The 19265-nt window shown below is 35.6% G+C and overlaps 1 protein-coding gene across 1 annotated transcript in view; it reads left to right on the top strand.

The window, feature by feature from the left end:
• The window catches only part of ADGRV1 (adhesion G protein-coupled receptor V1), a 597511-nt gene that overhangs the window by 268727 nt on the left and 309519 nt on the right, over positions 1-19265 (top strand). The window contains exons 78-79 of the mRNA XM_032156840.2: positions 10799-11206; positions 17159-17343. Coding sequence (XP_032012731.1) covers positions 10799-11206; positions 17159-17343 — 593 coding nt within the window. The remainder of the gene's footprint in view (positions 1-10798; positions 11207-17158; positions 17344-19265) is intronic.

The raw sequence follows: 19265 nt of genomic DNA, 5'->3' as shown, positions 1-19265 counted from the left end.
ACGTTTCAGCCTTATTTTTTGCTTTTGTTTTAGCAGTGAAACTCTAATATAGTAAAGCAAAAATGTGTCTCTACTCTGCTTGAAACATGATTGTTAGGATCATAGCTGACCCATCTTAGTCCTCTCTTTGTTCCCCTTTATATAACTTCAGGAAACCCACTATTTGAAAACTACCATTCTGTACAGCTCTTCTATTTCCAATGTTACAAGATTCCAAACCAGATGACTCCTTGGGCCTTAAGATTTCACAGTTTCATTAAAAGTTCCCTTTAGTACCTGCTTGGTTGTGTCATCATTGGGTGGCTCAAACAAACAGGACATTCCGTGCATAAAACAGAACATATGTGTGGCCAGTATGTTGTAGCAGTAACATGAGTCAAGATGAGAGAATAGGCCTCAAGCTGTGGATATTAAGCTGTTCTGGAAGTTTGCCAGGCAGTAAAACTTATCTTTATGACAGAGTCCACAGCTCAGCAAACAAAAAGAAAACTCCGTATTATATGAGACCCTAGAAATAAAGTCTATTCTAAATAGCGCAAAGAGAATTATGTTGATTTACAGTAGGAAGACTTGAATATTTTTTACTGGAGTATTTAAGATAGAAGATAAATTATAGAAGTCTGTTTCATTCTTCCTCTTCTCCCATAAAATGTATATCGTTATAACTTACTACTTTGGAGAATGGAAGAAGGGGGACTGGAGATGAAAAACCAGATGATAAAAGAGATTTGAGGCACATCTTAAGCGAGTTTATGTGCTCAGTCCGATGAGAGGGGAATTGAAGTTGCCAAAAGAAGAATCTGAAGGCCAGCAACTCTATCATATTTATTTATATCTTTTCTAGATTCTTTATAAGTGATTCTTTGCAAAATGCATGCTATCACTAGTGTATAACTCATAAAGGGCACTTATTTATGGAACAATATATTTTTAGGAATTTCCAGTTTTCCCTACTGTAATGGTTAATTTTATATGTCAACTTGACTGGACCACAGAGTACCCATATATCTGGTCAAACATTATTCTGAGTGTTTCTGTGAGGGTTATTTTTTGGAATGAGATTGGCATGTAAATCAGTAGACTGAGTAAAGCAGATTGCCTTCATAATGTGGGTGAGCCTCATTCAATCAGTCAAAGTCCTGAATAGAACAAAAAGCCTGGCCCTCTCTTAAGTAAGATAGAATTTTTCCTGTCTGATAGGCTTTGAATTGGAATAGTGGCTTTTTCCCGTCTCTGGACTCAAAATGGAACATTGGCTTTTCCTGGGTCTCAAGCCTGCTGACCTTCGCACTAGAACTACACCATTGGTTCTCCCAGTTCTCAGGCCATAAGGCTTGAACTGGAACTAAACCATTGACCTCCTTTGGTCTCCAGCCTGTGAAATCATCCTGCAGATCTTGAGACTTCTCAGCCTGCATAACTGCATGATCTAATTTCTTATAATCTCTCTCTCTCTCTCTCTCTCTATATATATATATACACACACACACACACACGTATATATATACACACACACACAAACATAAATACACACACACACACACACCCTATTCTGATCCTGACCAATAAACATACTACCCTGCGATTGTAGGCTTAGTAGAGAATGTTTGTGTCAGTGCATTAATACCAGTTTTTTTATTTTTTAATTTTTGTAGGTACATAGTAGGTGTATATATTAATGGGATACATGAGATATTTTGATACAGGCATACAATGCATAATAATCACATCAGGATAAATGGGGTATCCACCACCTCAAGCGTTTATCCTTTCTTTTTGTTACAGACAATTCAATTACAGTTTTTAAGTTATTTTTAAATGTACAATAAATTATTGTTGACTATAGTCGTGCTGTTGTGATATCAAATACTAGATTTTATTCATTCTATCTGACTATTTTTTGTACTCATTAACCATTCTAACTTCCCTCAACCCCCTCTGCCCCACCGCCGCCACCTTCTCAGCCTTTGGTAACCATCATTCTACTCCCTATCTTCATGAGTTCAATTGTTTCAATTTGTAGTTCCCACAAATAAGTGAGAACATTTAATGTTTGTGTTTCTCTGCGTGGCCTATTTCACTTAAGATAATAACCTCCAGTTCCATCCATGTTGTTGCAAATTACAGGATCTCTTTCTTTTTAATGGCTTAATAGTACTGCATTGTGTATATGTAGCACATTTTCAATATCCATTCATCTGTGGATGGACACTTTGGTTGGTTCCTAATCTTGACTGTGGTGAATAGTGTTGCAACAAATTTGAGAGTGCAAGTATCTCTTTGATACACTTTCTTTTCTTTTGGGTATATCCCTAGGATTTCCTTTCTTTTGGTTATATACCTAGGAGTGGAATTACTAGATTATATGGTAGCTCTATTTTTAGTGTTTTGAGGAATCTCCAAACTTCTCCATAGCGGTTGTACTAATTTACATTCCTACCAACAGTGTATGAGGGTTCCATTTTCTCCACCTTCTCACTAGCATTCATTATTGCCTTTCTTTTGCATAAAAGCCATTTAACTGGGGTGAGATTATATCTCATTGTAGTTTTGATTTACATTTCTCTCATGATCAGTGATGTTGAGCACCTTTTCTTATCCCTACTTGCCCTTTGTATGTCTTCTTTTGAGAAATGTCTATTCACATCTTTTGCCCATTTTTAAATTGGATTATTACATTTTTACTTATAGAGTTCTTTGAGCTCCTTATGTATTCTAGTTATTAATCCCTTGTCATTAATCCCTTGGGTAGTTTGCAGATATTTTCTCCTATTCTACGGGTTGTCTCTTCACTTTGTTGATTGTTTCTTTGGTTGTGCAGAAACTTTTTAATTCGATGTGATTCCCTTTGTCCATTTTTGCTTTGGTTGTGGGGTATTACTTAAAAAAAATCTGCCAGTCCAATGTCCTAGAGAGTTTCCTTCAACGTTTTCTTGTAGAAGTTTCCTAGCTTGAGATCTTAATAAGTCTTTAATCCATTTTTATTTTGATATGATTTTCTGTATATGGTGAGAGATAGGAATCTAATTTCATTCCTCTGCATATGGATACCCAGATTTCCTGGAACCATTTATTGAAGAGACTGCCCTTTTTCCAATGTACGTTCTTGTCACCTTTGCGGAAAATGAGTTCACTGTAGAAGTACGGATTTGTTTCTGGGTTCTATTCCATTCTGTTCCATTGGTCTATATGTCTGCTTTTAGGCCAGTACCATGCTGTTTTGGTTACTGTCACTCTCTAGTATGATTTGAAATCAGGTAATGTGATTCTTCCAGTTTTGTTCTTTTTGCTCAGTATAGCTTTGGCTATTCTGAGTCTTTTGTAGTTCCATTTAATATTATTTTTCCTGTTTCTGTGAAGAATGTCATTGGCATTTTGATAAGGATTGTGTCGAATCTGTAGATTGCTTTGGGTAGTATGAACATGTTAACAATACTGATTCTTCCAATCCATGAACATTAAATATCTGCATTTTTGTGCCTTCTTCAATTTCTTGCATTCAATGTTTTTCACAGATTTGTTTTGGTTTTTGAGATAGGGGTCTTGATCTTTTGCCCAGGCTGGGGTGCTGTGGTGTGATCATGGTTTACTACAGCCTCGACCTCCTAGGCTCAAGCAATGCTCCCACCTCAGCCTCTCAAGTAGCCATGACTACAAGTACACACCACCACACCTGGCTAATTTTTGTAGTTTTTGTAGAAATGGGATTTTACCATGATACTCAGGCTGGTCTCAAACTCCTGGGCTCAAGCAATCCACCAACTTCAGCTACCCAAAGTGCTGGGATTATAGGCATGAGCCACCATGCCTAGCTAGTTTTATAGTTTTCATTGCAGAGATCTTTCACTTGTTTGGCTAAGTTAATTCTCAGGTATTTTATTTTACTTGTGGCTATTGTAAGTGGGATTTTTTTTTATATTTTCCATATGGTTCACTGTTGGCATATAGAAATGCTACTGATTTTTGTATGTTGATTTTAAATACTGCAACTTTACTAAATTTGTTTATCAATTGTAATTTTTTTTTGTTGAAGTCTAGTTTTTTCAAAATACAAAATCATATCATCTGCAAACCAGGATAATTTGACTTTTTCCTTTCCAATTTGGATGGACTTTATATCATTCTCTTGTCTGATTGCCATTAAAATAATTGTCATTATTTTAAAATGACATCTTATTACAGATTGCATAAACATACAAGTGAACTAACAAACAAGCAAAGAGAAAACTAATACAAATTTGACACCTAAACTTTGTACCCCACTTTTTAACTTTTTGTTGTTTCTATTTATATCTTATTATACTATGTCTAGAAAAGTTGTTGTAGTTATTATTTTTTATCCGTTCATTGTTTAGTCTTTCTACTCAAGAAATGAGTAGGTTACACACCAAAATTACAGTGTTATAGTATTCTGTAATTTTCTGTGTCCTTGCTATTAACCATGAGTTTTGTACATTCAGATGATTTCTTATTGCTTATTAACATCTTTTTCTTTTAGGTTGAAGAACTTCCGTTAGCATTTCTTGTAGGATAGGACTCGTATTGATAAAATCTCTCAGCTTTGTTTGTCTGGGAAAGTCTTTCTCCTTCATGTTTGAAGGATATTTTCACTTGATATACTACTCTGGGATAAAAGTTTCTTCAACACTTACTAAACATGTCATGCTACACTCTCCTGGCCTGTAAGGTTTCCACTGAAAAGTTTGCTACCAGATGTATTAGGGCTCCACTCTATGTTATTTGTTTCGTTTTACTTGCTGCTTTTAGGATTCTTTTTTTTTAAATCCTTGACCTTTGGGAGTTTGATTATGAAATGCCTTGAAGTAGCCTTCCTTGGATTAAATCTGCTTGGTATTCTGTAACCTTCTTGTACTTGAATACTGATATCTTTCTGTACATTTGGGAAGTTCTCTATTATTAACCCTTTGAATAAACTTTCTCCTTCTATCTCTCTCTTTACATCCCCTTTAAGGCCAATACCTCTTGGAGTTGGTCTTTGAATGATATTTATAGATCTTCTGTGCATGTTTCATTCTTTTTTATTCTTTTTTCTTTTGTTTCCTCTGCCTATTTTCTTCTTTCTTTCTTTCTTTCTTTCTTTCTTTCTTTCTTTCTCTCTCTCTCTCTCTCTCTTTCTTTCTTTCTTTCTTTCTTTCTTTCTTTCTTTCTTTCTTTCTTTCTTTCTTTCTCTCTCTCTCTCTCTCTCTTTCCTCCAATCCATGAATGTGAAATACCTGCATTTTGTGTCTTCTTCAATTGTTTTGCTATGTCATGTTTTCCTGTATGGTCTTGATGCTTGTGGATATTTGTCAATATCTGGGCATTGAAGACTTAGATATTTATGGTAGTCTTCACAATCTGGGCTTATTTTTACCCATCCTTCTTGGGAAGTTTTTCCAGATGTTTGAAGAGGCTTGGTGCTGTGATCTAAATTTTTGGTTATTGCAGCCATATCTGCATTAGGGGGCACCCCAAGCCCAGTAATGCTGTTGCTCTTGCAGATTCCTAGAAGTACTGCATTGGTGGTCTTGGATAAGATCTGGGAAAATTCCCTGGATTACCAGGAAGAGACTCTTGTTCTATTCCCTTACTTTCTCCTAAACAAAAGGAGCCTCTCTGTCTGTGCTGAACTTCCTGGAGCTGCCAGAGGGTTGATTCAAGGACTCTTGTGGTCATTGCCACTGGGATTGTGCTAGATCAGACCTGAAACTAGCACAGCACTAGGGGTCTCACCCAAGGCCCATGGTGACCACTGCATAACATATATCATAGTCTAACTAATAAAAATTAAAGGTAAGAAAAATATTGAAAGAACTGAGAAAGAAAAGTACCTTATCTTTAGGGCAAAAGCAATCGGAATGACAGGAGATTTCTCATGGAAAACCATGGGTCCCAGGTGGAAATGGCACACTATTTTTCAAGTGCTGAAAGAAAAGACCCTCCAGCCCTAAATTCTATATCCAGTGAACATATCTTTCACAAGTGAAGGGGAAATTAAGATATTCCCAGATGAAGGAAAAACTAAGAATTTGTTGCACACAGACCTACCCTGAAAGAATGGCTAAAGAAAGATCTTTAAACAGAAAAGGAATGATAAAAAGGAAAGAACTTTGGAACATCAGGAAGGAAGAAAGAACACAATAAACAAAAGTAGATTTCACCAGAAAGGATGTACAGATGAAGAATAAGCATATAAAATGATGTTCAACACCATTAGCTATTAGCAAAATGAAACCACAATGGGATATCACTAGATGCCTACCAGAATGGCTAAAATAAAATCCATGACAATACCAAATGCTGTTGAGAATTCACAGAGACTGGATCACTTATTCATTGCTGATGGGATGCAAAATGGTAAGCCACTCTGGAAAACAGTTTAGAAGTTTCTTCAAGAATTAAACATGAACTACCTTATGACTCAGGAGTTGCAGTCCTGGGCATTTATTCCTGATAAATGAAAACTTATCTTCACACAAAAACTTGCACATGAACATTTATAGTAGCTTATTAATAATAGCCCCAAAGTAGAAACAATTCAGGTGTCCTTGAATGGGTGAGTGGTTAAACTGTGGTATATCCATGCATGGAACACTACTCACTAATAATAAGAAACAAACTATTGATACACATAACAACCTGATCTCCATATAATCATACTAAGTAAAAAAAAGCTGATACCAAAAGATTATATACTCTATGATTCCATTTCTATACTATTGTTGAAATTACAAAATTATAGGAATGGGAAAGAAATTGGTGGTTGCCAGAGATTAAGGAGGGAATGGGCTGGGCTGACGCGAGTGTAGCTATAGAAGTTAACATGCAGAATTCTTGTGGGGCTGAAAATGTTCTGTGTCTTGACTGTATCAATGACAAAATCCTGATTGTAATATTATATTACAATTATGCAAGATGTTACTAATGAAGGAGTTTGGGTAAAGGGTGTAGGAAATCTCCTTTATTATTTCTTATAACTGCATGTAAATCTACAATTATGTCAGAATAAAAGTTTAAACAATTGGAAATGACAGTTTCACCTCTCTGGTATTATTTTATTTTCCTGTTGCTGAATTGCCCTTGTGTTGTTCTCTAAGTGCTAGGCATATTACTAGAAGACAGAGACATACAATTCTCTTTTCTGGTAGCTGGCGTGGATGAGAAAATAATTATGGATCAAGTTGTTATTCTGTTATGATATTGATTTTCATTTTACTTTAAGTAGATTAATGCGATTAAAACAGTCATTGTAACATAGATACCCTTTGGTAGACCAGCATTGCCATGTACGTAAGTACTGTAGCCTTAGCATCTGTTCTCTTATATCTAAGTTTGTGATATAAAGTTAAGAAGGAATTTCTGGTCCTTCCTATTTGAGACAATGAAGACATCTATTATTCTAGTTATCTTTCAGTTAAATAGACCTATAGCTAAAAACGCATTTGAAACTCATTCCAAATACTTTCTTTTATATATGTGTGCTAGCTGAAAGCACACAAGTTCAAGAAAGACCATGTGTTTTCCTTCTTATTTTCACATTGCCTATTCCATTCAAAGACTATTTCTATATTGATTTTCTTTCTTTCTTTTTTTTTTTTTTTTTGAGTTGGAGTCTCGCCCTGTCGCCCAGGCTGGAGTGCAATGGTGCAATCTTGGCTCACTGCAACCTCCGCCTCCTGGGTTCAAGCTATTCTCCCGGCTCAGCCTCCCGAGTAGCTGGGATTACAGGCACCCACCATCATGACCGGCTAATTTTTGTATTTTTGTAGAGGCGACATTTCACCATGTTGGCCAGGCTGGTCTTGAACTCCTGACCTCAAGTGATCCACCTTCCTCGGCCTCCCCATTGTCACTTTTAAATTGCATAGTGCTTCTTTGTGTTTATCATATGTATTTTATAAACACAAGAACATTTTGACTGTTTCATTTCCTTTAAATATTTGAACTATGAAATAAATCCTGCCAAAAAACAGCAGGCCAAATGTATACATACAGTTTGTGGTAATCAAATCACCACCACCTTGTTTCAGAAATTCAACTTTATCAGAATTTTATTATAAAACTTTCCATTATGAACCCCTCTGATGCCATCTTGCTTTTTCCTTGGCTATCCCCACCTTGCAGATAATTTCTATCTTGAATTTTATGTTAAATTATTCATATGCTTTTTAAGTAGTTTTATTCTTATATATTATTTCGGCTTACCTGTTTTGGAAATTGTGCAAATGAAATTAATCCAATTGTATTGTTCTGTGGTCCTTGTTTTGTTCAATCATATGTTTGTGAACTATCCATGCTGATGTATGTAGTTGAAATCCTTTCATTTTAACTGTTATATAGTATTCCAGGGAATATTTTAATGTATCCATTCTAAAGCCGTTAGATTTTTGAGTTATTTCCTTCAGTAAGGCTTTTTATTTTATCGTTACATGGCAGATGCTCTTAAAAAGCATTCATTGATTTTTTTTTCATTTTTTGACACAATCAATCACTTCCTCCTTCCTGAAGAATGCTCTTCTTTGGGCTTTTGTAATACCACACCTTCCTGCTCTTAATGCTTACCTCACTTGGAGCTCGTTCCTGTTGCGTATGTTGGTTCTTCCTAGCCAGTAAATGTTGGGATCCACCAAGAATCAATCTCCAGGCTAGACTATATAGAACTGTTTGTTAAATATCATCTGTACACTGAGGACTTCCACATTTTTATCACTAACCTCATCACCTCTCCTGATCCAGACCCATGTATCTGATTGCTCTTACTTGATGTCATCACTTGAATGTCTAAGAGGCATCTCAGACTTACTATGTGTAACAGATAACTCTTGATTTGTCCCTTAACGATATTTTCCCCAGTTTTTCACCATTCATTATCCATTTACCCATTCATCTAGGCAAGCAGCTAGGAGTTACCTTAACTTCTCCTCTTCCTTCCACCCAATATCAAATTCATCAGAAAGTTCTATTGACTCTAATCTGGGTGTGGTGGTGCAAGCCTGTAGTCCCAGCTACTTAGGAGAATCTCTTAAGCCCAAGAGTTGGATACCAGCCTTGTTGATATAGCAAGACCCTCATCTCGAAAAAAAAACCCAAAATAAAACAAACAAAAAAGTCCTGTTGACTCTACATTCAAATATATTTCTAGTCTGAGTACTTCTACTCGTGTATTTCTAGTCTGAGTATTTCTATTCATGTGACCCTATTTATTCTACCACTGTTTCTTGCATGAACGAATGCAAAAACCTCCATGCTCATCCCCTACTATATCCTAATATACACAATAGCCAGAACACTCATGAATAATGTTAAATAAAATGTGTCACTCTCTTGCTTGAATCCTCTAGGGTCTTCCTGCCACATTTTCAATAATGAACCTACATGCCTACATGATCTGACTCCTATCCACCTCTCTGTTTTTTGTTTTTGTTTTTGTTTTTGTTTTTGTTTTGTTTTGAGATGGAGTCTCACTCTATTGCCCAGGCTGGAGTGCAGTGGCATAATCTCAGCTCACTGCAATGTCTGCCTCCTGGATTCAAGCGATTCTCCTGCCGCAGTCTCCCCAGTAGTTGGAATTACAGGCACTTGCCACCATGCCCAGCTAATTTTTTGTATTTTTAGTAGAGTTGGGGTTTCACCGTGTTAGCCAGGATGGTCTTCATCTCCTGACCTTGTGATCCGCCCACCTCAGCCTCCCAAAGTGCTGGGTTTACAGGTGTGAGTCACCACACCCAGCCTCCACCTCTCTTATATCAGCATCCAGCACTGTCCTTCTCCTAGTCACATTGGCCTTAGGTTCTTCCTTGAACAGACTAAGATGGTTCCCATCTCCAGTGCCTTTGTAATTATTCTTTCTGCCTAGAATATTTCCCAAGATCCTTATGTAGCCTATTCATTTATTTCCCTGCAGTCTCTTTTCAAATATCACAAGAGCTTCTATGTCCAGTTTTATATAAAATGGTAACCTTACCATCACCCTGCATTCCCTTACCTACTTTTATTTTTCTTCATAGAATTTGTCTTCAGGTAAAAATCTATCATTAATTCCACAACCCTCGTGCAACCTGTATCCTCTGCTAGAATAGTAGGTTCTATGAGTGCAGGTATTCTGCTGTTCAAATCTACATCCATTGTATGCCACTTGGCTTGTACTAGGAGTTTAATAGTTCTTGGCTCAGTAGTAAATAAATGCACATTCCTTTGATTCTTCCTTGACTAAAGTGTTCATGCTTCACGTTCCAAAACACTTTTTCCAAGAAAACTTTTCAATAACCATAATTTGAAGAAGAGCAGAGGTATATATGTCCAGGACCCTACTCCTTAGGATATTTCCATATTTGAGTGTAAACATGAAACCAATTTCTTCTACTTCCTCTTTCCTCCCCTCTGCCTTCTCTCTACTCTCCCCAGCCTGCCCCCCCAAATTTCTATGTGACAGTGAAAATATAAATATTCCTCCTTTTCCTGCATACTTATATTTTACCACATGTGTTATTTGAAGCACGATTTTCAGTCACAGTTGGAGAAATGGAGGCAAGAGTGACATTTCTGGTCTAATTTGCTTCCTTGGTCCATTTGAAGGCATCTCTTTCCTAATCTCATCACTGTATATTATGTATTTATCTCTCTAATTTATCTTAGAAGATTATGAAAAGTATAAAACCCCATATTTAGGTAGTACTGTCATCATCATTGCCCTTCAGTTTGTTTAAGAGAAATTGAATTTGTTTAAGAAACAAGAATTTGTTTAGGACAAGATCAGAGGTGTCATAGATTCACTTAAATGGTGTTGTTTAATTTCTAGGAGTTGAGGAGTGCTGAAACAATTGGTCGTACCATCATATCTCCAGCTATTTCTGGGAAGGATTTTGTGATAACTGAAGGCACATTGGTCTTTGAACCTGGCCAGAGAAGCACTGTATTGGATGTCATCCTAACACCAGAGACAGGATCTTTAAATTCATTTCCTAAACGCTTCCAGATTGTCCTTTTTGACCCAAAAGGTGGTGCCCGAATTGATAAAGTGTATGGGACTGCCAACATCACTCTTGTCTCAGATGCAGATTCACAGGCCATTTGGGGGCTTGCAGATCAGCTACATCAGCCTGTGAATGATGATATTCTCAACAGAGTGCTCCATACCATCAGCATGAAAGTGGCCACAGAAAACACAGATGAACAACTCAGTGCCATGATGCATTTAATAGAAAAGGTGAGTTCTTGTGAATATTAGTAATTTGTTTAGTGAAATTTTGTAAATTTAAAAACCCAAGTAAAACCAAAATCCCATTCTCTGTTAACATTGGTTATTATGAAATTATGATAAAGTTAGATTTCTGAACATAGGAATAGAATACATCATATCTGACACTGTCCTCTTGCTTGGATATGACTGATGCCTCTTTGGAAATCTCAGTCTTAGGCTTGGAGAATGACCTAGTGCAGTAGTAAAGACAGCCTAGTGCATGAAAAGAAGGTTCCAGAGGTTGGAAGCTATAGGCAGTTGGCAGCTCTCCAGAAACTGGCCAATTAACTTTGTAGTTTGAGCCTCAGTTTTTTTAGTCCATTAAGAAAAAGGACTTGAACTAGATTATCTACATAGTCCTTCCAGTTTAAATGCCATGGAATAGAAATTATCACCCTCTGCTTGTTCTTTAGTCCTCACGGGCGCTGGAAACTTTCACAGAGAAGAAAAATTAAGAAATGACTAGATAATTTCAGACATTCCATTTGGTATATACTTGTACAAAACAGATTTTATTTTAAACCTATTTACTTACACCTCTGCAAATGATGGAATTAAATGGAGATCTGAGAGCCTAAGAATATAAATTTTGAAAGATATCTATAAAGTTATTACTTAAAAAAGGCCTCCTTTGGAGGTTTACTTTGGGCTTTCTTATCAAGATATTTCTTATCAATTTATTTATATACAAGAACTGAATGTTTTGAGTACATACACATGAATGTATAATTACTACGTCTCTTGCATAGTGACCTTTAAATACTTTAGATGTTTACAATGGGGTTTTAGATAGTCGTGCATACGTTCCATCCAGTGGTAACTCTTAAAATACAATGCTTGAAGAATAGAAAAGAAAATTATAAAGTACAGAGGTAAAAAGAGCAGGCCATGGCAAACATCTTATAAAGCAAAGGGAAGCGATTGCTATTCCATGCAGAGAAAATTCTGCAGTAAAAACTCACTCCACAAAATATTATTACTTGAATTTTCTAATGGCCCAATGGCATAGGACAATGCCAAGTTGTTTTTGGCCAGCGAAAGAGAAAGAATGTCCAGTAATTACATTTTAGGGAAGAAAACAGGACCTCACTTCATATGATTTAGGGAAAATATATGGAAATTCTGCTACTTTTTGTTCTCAATAAGTTATGTGTGTTAACCAAGTTATTATTGGTTAAGAATCAACACTTACTTCAGTAGAGTTGTCAGATAGTACATCTTGATTGTTAGTTTCATGAATAATACAATGGAATTATAAAAGTAGCTCCTATGGGAAAATGTAATCAACTTTTTTTGAGTAACCGTTAGCAAACAGTACAATTTTCTCATATATGAAGATACTTAAATAAATAACCTGGGAATACTTGGAGGAATAAAATATATTTTAAATGTTATAAAAATATTGTAATATTGTAAAATATTGCCTGTAATCCCAGCACTTTGGGAGGCGGAGGCAGGTGGATCACTTGAGGTCAGGAGTTCAAGACCACCCTGGCCAACATGTGAAACCCTGTCTCTACTAAAAATACAAAAATTAGCCGGGCATGGTGGCACATGCCTGTAGTCCCAGCTATTCGGGAGGCTGAGGCAGGAGAATCACTTGAACCCGGGAGGTGGAGGTTGCAGTGAGCCGAGATGGTGCCACTGCTCTCCAGCCTGGGCAATACAACAAGACTCCATCTCAAAAAAAAAAATTGTAAAATCAAGTAGAAAACATCATTTGAATTCTTAAAAGACAATGACTAGTATTTTATTTCAGCTGAAGCCTTCTTTGCTCTGGTTATTTTCAAATCAAGTTATTGTCACTACTTTTTAAAAAATAGTATGATATAGTATATTGTACTCTCAAATTCCTTTTTTATATGTACATCAATACTGAAATCTGTTGATTTAACTGACTTAATAATTATAGAAATATATGTTACATATGTACATACAGAAAATATATAAAGCAAACAAAAATTCTACTAACATAGACTTCAATAAATGGAAATTCATACCTTGTTCTGCAATAAGAAGATTCAATATATGGACACAACAGTTTTCTGTAAATTAACCTATTAATGCATTGTAATTCCTATCAATATATCATTAGGTTGTTTTGGGGTTATTTTTACATTGATAAAATGATACTAAAGTTTACCTGAAAGTGTAAACATGTGAAAATGGGCAGAACTTTCCTGAAAAAGAAGAAAAAGGAGAGGGACCTTGTCCTAGCAGATATGAAAACGTATTTGAAATATGGTGTTACTGTGATTAAAGGGGCACTGGGGCAGACATAAACATTCACATCAATGGAATAGAACAGAAAGTTCAAAAACTGAAGCATAGATGAAAATTTTTTATATGATAAAGGTGCTATTTAAAAATCAATGGGTCAAAAATATTATTCAGCAAATAGTGTTGAGATGGCTGATGTAACAATTTGAAAGCAAAATAGAGCTGAACCTTATCCTAAATTCTACCCCAAATAAATTCTAAACAGATCAAATATTTCAGTGTAAAACTGAAACCATGAAAGTAGCAGAAAACGTGGATCAGTCATTTCATTGTTTTAGTTTAGAATGGGGAAGATCTTTCTAAAGCCTCAGACAAAACCCAGAAGCCACAAAGGAAATGACTGATAACTTGACCACATACAGTTTAAATAAAATTTCTCTTAGCATACACCAAAGCAAAGTGAAAACACAACTGATGAGTGTGGGGAACATTTTTGCAAATACACGTGTGATGAGAATGTTTATTTCAGCATTACTTATAACAATAAAACTGGGAAAAACGATAGCCATTATGAGGGGCCTGACTAAATGAATGCATAAAATATATTTAAAAACGCAAGAAATACATATTTTATATTTTAAACATAGCAATAATAATGAGAATAATAAAACAAGTACTGAAAATGTAGATTATCACATAAAGATAAGTTTCAAAACTTACCAAATAAAAATAAGGAATGCTCAGTTAAGTTTGAATTTCAGATAAACAACAAATACATTTTTTAGTATAAGTATATTGCAGATACTTATTTGGGACATATTTATACCAAAAAGTTATTTTTGCCTGTCTAAAATTCGAATAAGGTCGTTTGTACTTTACCTGGCAAACCATTCATATATGCCATATGAAATTATATACACTCTAAAATAACCTCAAATTAAAAAGGACAGAATAGAACTTCCAAGTACTGGAAGGTACTTCATTCTATAAGATCTTATATTTTAAGTGAAATTGTTTTATATTTTCAAATTTTATTTTCCCCCACATTCTGAGTTCTTTGAAACAAAATCAATTATATACAATGTATTTCTTTTAAAAGATCTCAATAAATCTTAGGTAATATTATTACACATGCTAGAAGTGGCAGAAGTATTATACTAAAAAAGAGCATCAGCTTTAAATGCCTCACTATAAAGACTTTCTGTATGAAATCCAGCTGTGGGTTCAGGCAAATTTTTGCTATGACAGAATATTCTATCCCCTGATTTTCCCAGGCATAGTGAAATAAAAAATATTTTAAAAGTTCTTAGTCGTCTTAATAGCAAGAACAGTCTAAAACCCCCGTGAATCTGATATGCTAACTTTGAATTTCGTCAGGTTTTGATTTTGTGGTTATCAAAGCTTGGCAAAGCCCATCAGGAGGTGTTGACTCTAATTTTTTGTTCTGAAACACTTGAAAGAGGAATAATTAGTTCTGTAGAAGTCTGACAGACTATCCCCTACCTCCAAAGGCCTCTGTCTTTGTCTTCTATCCTGACAACTTTTTAAGTTTTTCCATGGTTGATTCAGGTCTTCTACTTGTTCATAAGGCAATTTCAGTAATGTTGGGAGTTCTTTTGTTGTTTGTGTAAACTGGCCTTGTGGAGCCAGCCTATTTCTTTTCATCATATACTTTTTAATAATAGATACCTTATATTTCAAGAATTAGTTTTTACACTTGATTTATTCTGTAATCGTACTAACAAAGATTTTGAATTAACTCTATTTTCCTGGCTGGTTTTGCATTGCATGCTCGAGGTAATTTTGACTGACTTGTCTGTGAACTGAATCAGCTCAGGTGGTTGCTTTTGGACAAGCAAGTGGGGAATGTTGCCAGGCAGTGTAGGGCGGCTGTCAGGAGCACCTCTTAGGCTTCATGGTCACCAATTGTGTGCGAACACAATTGTGTGCAAACAAAAAGGGCAAGTTAGTCATCCTCCTTCTGCCTTAGTTTCCCTAACTGGAGGCAAAACAAAGACAATAGGACCTTCCTCACAGGTTGTTGTGAAGATTAGTTGCTAGAAAGTGCTGAAAACTACAAGGTCCCTGTACTAACTGAGTGTTATAGAAATGGCCTTTTTGTTTCAGTTTTGTGTGCTTTACTAAAGAAACTTTCTATTTTTTTTGAATATGAATGAAAGTGTGGGTAGCCATAGAATCCCTGGATCACAGCCTTTAATTCTTACAATTCTGAACATATTGCTTTGCTGACTTCTGACATTTCATTTTTAGAAAAGTTGGAAGTTAAACTAAATTTTTGTTTTTCTGTTGGTAATATTTTTCCTATCTGGTTTCTGGTATGATTTTTTTTTTTACTCTTGAAATAATATTTTTTAAAATCACCCAGATATATCTGGTGTTGTCTCTTTTTCTAATTTTCCCTAGTATAAAAGCAATCTCTACATTTTTAGACAGGAATATTTCTTCAGCATATTAAGGAGCTGTGTTATTTTTTGCCTCTGCCTGCTCTTTTATATATACAATTGTATCTTAGGGATTTGTCAAGATTTGTCCTACTAGCCTGTTATCTTTTCTCTGAGTTCTGGGAGATTTTCTTGAGCTTGTTTCCATTTATCATATTCAGTTTGCTTGTTTCAGTGTCCAGTGGTTGTGCTCCGTCTCCATTTGTAATTTTTGCATTGCTAAATTTTTATTCTGTGTCTTTTATATTTCCCTATGGGTTATTCTCCACTCTGCCTTACTATCTGGGAGATGACTAGTCTTATAAATGCCAATCTTGGGCTCTGCCGTGAGCTTGGAACTGTACTAGATTACAAAGTCATAAAAAAAATGAGGAACATGATCCACTTTCACAATGAGCTTGAAACAGATAAATTATTTCAAGGTTGTCATAAGTTCACTGACAAAGTTACATGCAAATTACAAAGAGAGTGATAACGTAGGTTGGTAGATGGGGCATAGTGTAAGAATCATAGAAAAAGTGATGACTTTTAGAGTTTGAGGAAGTAATAGGCACTTATCAGAAGGTAATGGAGTAAGTGGCTTCACACCGATGCTCAAACAATAAAGATGTGGTCCCCCGTCATTCTGGATTTTTCCTCCTTTTTTCCCCTGTCTCTCAAAAAAAACAAATAACCCACTTTTTTTTTTTAAGTAGGAAGGGTCATACTTATTGAAAAAGGCAAAAGTGACAGGAGCTCTTGACTAATCTTGAAAAGGATTTTCTCATTTGGTGCTTTAAATATTTAGTGATTGTGGTAGCTTCTGTTTACTGAAAAACAAAATTTGCCACTATTATAAACAAATATTCTTGAGATATTTATTTCCTTGTTTGTTGGTCAGAAGAATAAGAATCCCTGGGGTAGATGTAAAAGTGAGACTAATTTTTACTCATGATGTTAATTACTGTAGTTAAAATTAAATAATCTGTGCAGGCATTTAGGACATTATCTAATGATTAAGTAGAAAATATTTTGGTGGTTATGCCTTTTCTTTATAGATGATTATTTATGCCTTTTCAACTGCAAATATATATATTTGAAATATAATTTTGATACCAATTTCTCTTAAATTTTCATAGGTTTATCCTTACTAATGTTAATAACTATTAATAAGGAACACACACACACATATATATAGCATATAATTTAAGAAATTTCTTTTCATAGATATATTTTTATACTTAGATTCTTTTTCCAGATAACTACTGAAGGAAAAAATCAAGCTTTCAGTGTTGCCAGCCGAACTCTTTTCTATGAGATTCTTTGTTCTCTTATTAACCCAAAGCGCAAGGACACTAGGGGATTCAGTCACTTTACTGAAGTGACTGAGAATTTTGCCTTTTCTCTGCTGACTAATGTTACTTGCGGCTCTCCTGGTGAAAAGTAAGTATCTTTTAATATATTAGCAGTACCTTTTATGCATTTTTTTCACTGTTGACAAAGCAATATGTAATGCAAAATGACATTTAGATGATGTAACGAAGAACGATACAATCAATGCATTGTACCTCTTGGGCAGTTGAAGTTACTTATTTGAAGGAAACATAGCAGGTACATCAAAAAAATAAATGTATACTGTCAACAATATATTCCACTTATTTTGAAGTGTTTTTTGAAAGTAACAAAAGCCTTACTGTTTACTTTTAGTTATTTAATGAGTGAAAGATACATTCTGAATAGAAAAAAAAAAGAGAGATTACAGCCTTTAGGAGTGTTTTGATGTGCTATTAATTGTGCTTTCCCCAATCACAAACAATTGTGATTGTTTTGTCCATTTGGAGACAACTCCCAGACTGTTGTTGAACTTCAGGCTAGTTGTCAGAAAGCTAGCAAGAAGAAAATGAAAAAATAAAATGTGGCTCATGTTCATTATTAACTACATAATTAATTTTATAACTATATGTTAACATACCTGTATACTATAGGTACTATACTAATTACCTGTATATTAACTATATATATATTTTTAGACGGAGTTTTGCTCTTGTCGCCCAGGCTGGAGTGCAATGGCGGGGTCTTGGCTCACTTCAACCTCTGCCTCCTTGGCTTGGGTGATTCTCTCACCTCAGCCTCTCTAATAGCTGGGACCAGAGGCGTGCACCATCACACCTGGCTAATTTTTGTATTTTTTGTAGAGATAGAATTTCACCATGTTGCTCAGGCTGGTCTTGAACTCCTGGGCTCAAGCAATCCACCTGTTTTGGCTTCCCAAAATGCTGGGATTACAAGCGTGAGCCACTGTGCCCAGCCCAATGTTAGTTCCTAGGTCACAAGACATACGGAGTTCAAAGAGATAGTCAATCCAGATAGAAAAAAGTTCTAAGAGAGAACAAGGGATAAAATAATAATAATACAAATGATATTAATTATACCTCTGCTATAGTCCTGACATTGATTTAAATTGAACAATATCGATTGCCTTTGTTAATAGGTAAAAACAGTATAATGAAATTTCCATGTGGTTCAACCTAATCCTTGCTAAAAGTTGTGCTATTATTTTGTCCTTACAGAGATCATTTTAAGTAGCTATTCAGGATTTGAGTGAGGGCTTTTAGTACCCCTATTTACAGATGTAGACACTAAGGCTAGAAATCTTACACAGCTTGCCAAGAGTCACACAATTAGTTCATGGAGAGGCCTGGACTCAACCCCAGACTTACTTGAGTCTACAGCCCCTGCTGGACACCTGTGGTCAGAATAGATTGTAACCACCTACTTCATAGCAAAATCTGCCCCCTCCAGCCCCATGGCTCTGAAGTGCCCTAGACATTCATCCCAGATCAGTGCTAGGGTGTGACTTGAGGTAAAGGTACAGAATCAACATATCCCTATACTCTACTCTTCCTTTAATTTTGATGAGTGAGTCCTGGAAATTGAGATTTTCTTAATGTGCAAAATCAGAAAAACCTCATGTGGGGCTTTTGAAAGGATTCTTCAATCCTCACCGCTGCTCCTAAATGTCCATATGAATCCAATGATTAATAGTTCAGCTCCTTAGTGCCTCTTATAAATGTCTCTAATGCTGTATTCAGAAACCTCTGAAATGGATCATTTATTTGCTTCAAGTAAGTTTGCACTCACTGAGGCCACAGTATGCATTTGTGTGTGTGTGTAGTCAAGAATACCTGTTATTGTTTTCCCCTGTTGAACCATGTTCAACTATTTTGTTCAATGAAATCAAGCAGTTCATAGCTTTGCAATCCCCACAATCTCATTCATCTTTTCCATTTTCCCCATATCTCTATAAGATCACCAGCATGTTAAAATCACCAGGTTGTCTTAGATGTGAACCATCTACCTTGCTG

The sequence above is a fragment of the Hylobates moloch genome, unplaced genomic scaffold (assembly GCF_009828535.3).
Source record: "Hylobates moloch isolate HMO894 unplaced genomic scaffold, HMol_V3 SCAFFOLD_6, whole genome shotgun sequence".
Lineage (NCBI taxonomy): Eukaryota > Metazoa > Chordata > Mammalia > Primates > Hylobatidae > Hylobates > Hylobates moloch.
This window is presented reverse-complemented; position numbering and strand designations above follow the sequence as displayed.